The 6,673-nt window shown below is 38.2% G+C and overlaps 1 protein-coding gene across 3 annotated transcripts in view; it reads left to right on the top strand.

The window, feature by feature from the left end:
- LOC108251540 (ribonuclease inhibitor-like) overlaps positions 1 to 6,673 on the top strand; it is a 157,365-nt gene that overhangs the window by 19,394 nt on the left and 131,298 nt on the right. For all 3 annotated transcript variants that reach the window (XM_037973842.1, XM_037973841.1, XM_037973840.1), the window contains exons 2-3: positions 10 to 183; positions 3,788 to 3,961. In XM_037973842.1, the coding sequence (XP_037829770.1) occupies positions 10 to 183; positions 3,788 to 3,961 (348 nt within the window). The remainder of the gene's footprint in view (positions 1 to 9; positions 184 to 3,787; positions 3,962 to 6,673) is intronic.

Genomic DNA, 6,673 nt, shown 5'->3' with positions numbered 1-6,673 from the left:
TTTTTTTAGTTTGTGGAGCTGCAGGTTGTCAGAGATCAGCTGTTCTTCTCTGGGCTCAGCTCTGAAGTCCAACCCCTCCCATCTGAGACATCTAGACCTGAGAGACAACATCCTACAGGATTCAGGAGTGAAGCATCTGTGTTGTTTTCTGGAGAGTCCACAATGTAGACTGGAGACTCTGAGGTCAGACATGTTTATCGCCTGCTGGTGTGTTTGTGGGTGGGGGGAGGGGTGATTTTGATTAAACTTTCAGAAAGTAATAAGTGGTTTGACTTCTATAACTATAACTCAGTAAAGTTTATAGGTTTTTAGCTAAAATTTGGTGTAGTAGTAGCTGAGCATCTTCCCTAACAAATACTCTGAGAACAGCACATTGTGAAACATCTTAAAACTTTGACAGTAACTGTGAATTTTGACTGTGTTTATTTGTTAGCGAAATATCTCATTACCACTGAAAAGATTTCAGTGATCAGTGAATCATTGTATACTGAAAAAACATGAAAAACAGTTTGTGATTTATGAAATCTATGTTTGTAAAAGTTAAAAAGAAGGTTTAGGTGCTCACACCTGACAAGAACATAGGTAGATGTCAGAAACTCCAAACTGTGTTTTGAATAGGGTCCAATGTCTGTAAAAAGTCTGATCCAGATTCCAGTTGTTGTGGAATTTTCTTTAACAAAGAGGACAACGAAGAGTTTTGACTTAGGATAATTTATTTAAGCTATATAGTTGAGAATCACTGCGCTGAGGTGAGTCAGCAGAGTGAGTCTGAAGCATTACAGATAGCTCCCCCTTCCTATACCATTTGTAGGATGAGGAGGGGTCAGGGGGGAGAACAGAAGGGTCAGATAAAAACACATGAGATAACTCAGACATCCTGGCACCCTATACAGATAAGATTAAAGGCATTCCTAACTAAACTAAATCACGATGAAAATGAACCTCTGTGTTTTTCCACAGTTCATCGAGGCGTTACAAGAATCACTGAAACAGTATTTTTCCCACTACACAGTCTAAGTGTTGTACCTGAAATTAGGTAAAGTGGTAAAGATGGAGCCCTCCTCCCCACCCAAACACCCACACCCTCCTCCAGAAAAACTAACTCATTAAAGGCCTAGCATTCCTTGAAGGAATGCATATCGCCCGCCACCTTTCATGTCAGAGTTTTAAAGTCAGATCATCTTCTGAGGAGAAAAGATGGAGTTGTAGCTGTTTTGGTCAAACATTGTAAATGATGTTGTGAGTGATCTCATATGAAATCTTACCTGATCTGTTAGCAGTCAGAGTTTGTGTTGTGAATGACTGTCAGCTACTACCACACCAAATTCAGCTCAATATCTGTAAACCTGACTGAGTTATAGCTTTATTTGGGTTGAGTAAGGTAAAGTTCTCCAGAGGATCCCCCGTTCTAAGTACCTGAGCTTAATTATTGATGAGGAGCTTTCTTTTAAACTTTATGTGAAACATCTAATCTCCAAATTAAGGGTGAAGCTTGGGTTCTACTGCAGAAACAAATCATGTTTTTGCCTCAGAGCTCAGAAACTTTTGGTCACAGCTACTTTTTTGCCTGTACTTGATTATAGTGATGTTGTCTATATGTGTGCTTCAAACAGCTATCTGCAGTCCTTGACTCCAGTGTACTACTGTGCACTGGGATTTATCACTGGTTGTAGCTACCTCACCCACCACTGTGAACTGTGCTCTAAAGCAGGCATGTCCTACCTGCATATCAGGCGATATACGCACTGGAAGACTCTGGTGTACAAGTCTCAAATTGGCCTGCTTCCTAAACATTTATGCACTTTCATTAGGAGAACAGACAGCACTTGTGCCTTACGCTCTAACAATTGTTTGCACCTCTATGTTCCTTGTGTGCAAACTGAAAAGGGAAAGAAAGCTTTTAGTTTTTCTGCCACCTCTCCTTGGAATGCCTTGCAAGCTGAACTAAAACTGTCAGAGATCGTATCACTGAACGCTTTTTGCACAATTTTAAAAAACCGACAACGGATATCCTGTCAACAGTGCCTGTGTTTTGAATCATAAATTTCCACAGTTTTTAAGTTAGTATTGTCACAGCTACTGCCTTTCATTGTCAAATTGTTGGTATTTATATATTTCTAATGTCTATTTTTGTTTACTTGTCTTGTCTATCATGACGTGTGCTGCTGCTTTTTGGCCAGTTCGCCCTTGTAAAAGAGGTCTTGATCTCAGTGGGTTTTTATCCAGTTAATTAAATGTTTAATAAAATAAAAAAAAATAATTAGCTGTGACAACCATCCTGAACTGGGATGACTGGAGATGTTAATGAGTTGTAGATGTTCATCCAATGATTACTTTCTGAGAGTTTCATTAAAATCTGTTCAGTGGTTCTTCAGATATTTTGCTAACAGACAGACAGAGTTGACTCAAACAGTTAATGCCAAAGTTTTAGGCAAATATTTTGCACAATGTGTAACTCTCAGAGTGTGTGTTGAGGATGACTCTCAGCTAATACCAACACCACATGTTAACTCCATTTGTGTCAAACTGGCTGAGTTAAAGGCCTTTTTGTATGTGTTTTTTTAAGATCAGTTGACTGTGGTGGCCATCTTGAATTTGGTTGGGTTCAAAGGTGATCAGTTGTAGATATGCATCATAGAATCCATCTAGTTGTTTAAGAGCTATTTTCCTGATGTTAAAGACAAAGACACACTCACAGAAAGGAGCCCAACTAATAAATCCAGTTCATCTGTGATGTGAAAAGTGGAGTTAAGTTCAAAGAACATTTGAATGTTCCAGTCTCCACTATTCCAGGTTCATTAGTTGGATTTGTTTCTCTCCTCTTTCTGAAAGTAAAAGCATGTGAGTGAATTCCTGCAAAAGAAGGATTTCTCCCCTCAGTTTGATACAGTTCTTATCAATAATATCCTTACAATGTGCTGAATATTTCAGGCTTTTATTTTGAAATACAGAAACAATCAGAGCTTCATTTGATTTATTTATCATCTTTGAGTTGACACTTTAAACCTAGATTTTGTACATTAATTAGTTTACTATTTATTTTGTTAAATAGTGTGAATGACAAACTTGCCTGTTAAAAATAAAATGAACTAAAATAAATTATACTGTAATTTTTGGAAACAAATGTATCATTTAAATAAATAAATTGGCCAATTAGATTAATCAAAATAGAAATAGTTGATCGTAACAGCCCTTATTTCAGTAAACACAGAAATGTTGATAACTTTGTGAGTTTTACAGATATTGAGGTAAAATCTGGTGTAGTAGTAAAACCAAAACAGCTTCAACTCCATCATTTCTCATCATAAGATGATCTGAGTCTAAAACTCGGACATGAAAGGCGGCGGGCGATATGCATTCCTTCAAGGAATGCTGGGCCTTTATTTAGTTGTGTGCTGAGATGAATCTGATGTGAAAGTTGTGGTGACACTAAAGTGCCGACATAAGGCTGATATTATACTGATCCACACTGAGGAGCTTCAGGAGAAACTCTGCTTTCTTCTTCTGGGCTTTAATTCAACATCAAATATTAAACATTGGCTCATTTACTTGGAAACTCTGACACACTTGATTTTCAGCTCATAGTTAAAGTCACGACTTTCACAATAAAAGCAGAGCTGAAACTAACAGTTATTATTTAATATTATTGATTAAAGTTCAATAATTCAAATAGTTTAGTTTGAAACAAGTTAAATCAGCTTTTAGTTGGATCAATGTTTTTCAGAGTTCAGAGTCTTTAAAAGTCTTGTTTTGTTTTCTAAACTTACATGTTTTATACTTTATTCAGTTTGTGGAGCTGCAGTTTGTCAGAGATCAGCTGTTCTTCTCTGGGCTCAGCTCTGAAGTCCAACACCTCCCATCTGAGACATCTGGACCTGAGTGACAACAAGCTGCAGGATTCAGGAGTGAAGAAGCTGTGTGGTCTTCTGAAGAGTCCACAATGTAGACTGGAGACTCTGAGGTCAGACATGTTTATCATCCATCAATATGTGTATGTGGGTGGGGGGTATTTTTTTGAGATTTCTGTGTTTTAATGTTTCATCAGGATAAAAGTATTCAGTTGTTTGACTTTTGATGTCAACCTGATTGGGGGTTGTAGGTGTCCTGTACTGTTAGTGAAATATTTAATAAATCACTGATTAGAGATTGTAGAGATTACAGATTGTAATGAACCTCTCAGAAAGTCAGTGGTTTGACATCAATAAATCATTAACTTTTGGGTTCAATGTGATTCACACTTGCCGTAGGGCCAAACTTGTTCAATAACATAAATAATTTTGCTCTTGTTTGGGGCATCACCCGTCCAGCAGGAAACGGGTATTACTGTTTAATAGTAGACTCAATTCCATAATTTTGAAAGCGTGAACCCCCACCTAAGTTTCGTAAGTTCTTTCCATCTGATAGGGACCATAAAACCACACTTAAAAACGTTGAACACGTTGAAGTACATTTTCACCTTTTGCATAATGTTTACTCTAATAGACAAATATGATAAGTTATTGCAGGTTATGAATGACACAAGAGTGTTCAAAATTGTTTCTAAAGTATTCAACTTAAGGTTGACTCAACTTAGTGGTTGAATACCCTAAGTCTATGTATGAAAAAACCAATAAAAATTTAACTTTGAGGCAAAGGTAGGTTTAATATGTTTAATAATTAATTTTTAATAATTCATTTGTGATTTGGGGTGGCACAGTGGTGTAGTGGTTAGAGCTGTTGCCTCCCACCAAGAAGGTTGCAGGATTGCTTCCCAGCCTGGGGCCTTTCTGGGTGGATTTTTCTTGTTCTCCCTGTGCTCCCACGGGTGTACGCCGGTTTCCTCAGAGGTTAATTGATGACTCTAAAATTGTCCCTAGGTGTGCGTGAGAGTGTGAATGGTTGTTTGTCTCGTTAGTCTCTATGTGACCCTGCAACGGACTTGCGACCTGACCTGCGACCGCCTCTCGCACAGTGACTGCTGGGGATAGGCAACAGCTCCCCGCGACCTGGAATGGAGAAGCGGGTAAAGAAAATGGATGGATGGATGGAATTTGTGATTTGAGGGGTGAAAACAAACAGACAAAACAGTTAAAATTAACAAAAGTTTAAAATAATGAGTATTTTTAAAAACCAGAGCAGAAGACCTATTTTTTGACCTTTGAGTACCAGAATGACACCAGCATATGTAAGAAAACCTTTGTCCTACTAAGAGTTGTTTGCGTCAGCTGCTGGTTTGGGTACAGGCGGGATGGATCAGCCATTGTTTTGGAGTGGTGTCTTTGAAGCGGGGAATCTCAGAGAGTTGGTCAGACCAAGCTGAAAGGAACCTCAGGCTTAAGGATTGATTAGTTTTCCTTATGTTGACCCAGCAGTCAGCTGGAGAGGTTCTTGACAGCACAATCAGCTGGTTGGATGCACAGGTGGTTGGATCATCCAAAGGCAGAGCCGGGCGGTCATGACACAAGTGGGATGACTGGAGGGCTGGAAGCAGCTGAAGAGAAAGTTCTGATTAACTTTATTTTATAGATTTGCCTGATTTAAAGTCAGTTTTCCTGACCGCCGGAATAAACTTAGAAAAATGTTTCTAATGACAAAATATTTGTATATAGGAAAGATTGGATGAAGGGTGGAAAACCTGTCAAAACGCAACAACGTGTAGACAAGAGAAAACAAGAAAAAAGAGAAAACCAGAGAGCAAGAGCGCAAATTGAGTTCTGCCAGGCTATTAAACATTCACAGTGTGTTATTCATCTCAATGGTCCAGTTGACAGAACTTTATTTAAAAGAAAGTGGGTGTTTAAATGGTAATTAACCAATAAAAATTGTGTGCACTTGGAGGTTCAATTTCACAAAGTTTAGACAAAGGAATGGATGCTATACAAAACCTTTCACCTTTTTGCCTCAAAGAGAAAAGAAAAACATTACATTGAAAAGGAGAAAGAGACATGTTTAGTAATTACTTTAACTTTGCATTAAATGAACTTAAACTTTTATAAATAAATTAAATCAACCAATCAGTAGTTGTGAAAATAAATCGCATTAAACATGCTTCATAAACTTGTTCAAATAAACTAATTATCATTTCTAATCCTGACTTCATAATCCCCACTGGTAAAATCAACAGAGGTTCCTTAGTGATTCTTTCCAGACACCAAATCGAATTTAGTCTAAGGTTCACTTGAGTTGGTTTCAGAAGAAAATGTAACATTACTTGATGATGGTGAGGGAGATCAGAAAATCAAAATGAATCAAATCCTGAGGAAGGACATGACATATGTTTAGGTGTGTGTGTTTGTAGGTCTGTTAGCACAGTAGGTCATGAATCACTGAACATATTTTCTCTCAGAAAGTAATCAGTGGATGAACTGATTGACTTTTGGAATCACCTGATTAAAGATGGTCACCACAGCAATAAGATTTCAGGCAGGGCTGCCGCAAATATTCAGCATGGTCAACTTCACTGATTAAGAAAAATCCATCTATGTTTATATTTTTAGTCAACACATAGTTTTTCTGCCTTCCTCCTTTACCTCCTTAACCGTATGGACTGAAATAAGAGCAGTTTTTCTCCACACTGCTAGTCTGCGCTGCGTACGTCAGACGAGCTCCGGTCGGCTCCGCCTGAGCTCCAGTTTCAAACTGTCATGGAGGATAAAGCAGAGTCCGCAGCTGCGACAGTCGACAGGAAACAAGT

Source organism: Kryptolebias marmoratus, linkage group LG23 (assembly GCF_001649575.2).
Source record: "Kryptolebias marmoratus isolate JLee-2015 linkage group LG23, ASM164957v2, whole genome shotgun sequence".
Taxonomy (NCBI): Eukaryota; Metazoa; Chordata; class Actinopteri; order Cyprinodontiformes; family Rivulidae; genus Kryptolebias; species Kryptolebias marmoratus.
Note: the sequence above shows the minus strand (reverse complement) of the source record. Positions and strands in the feature narration are given on the sequence as shown.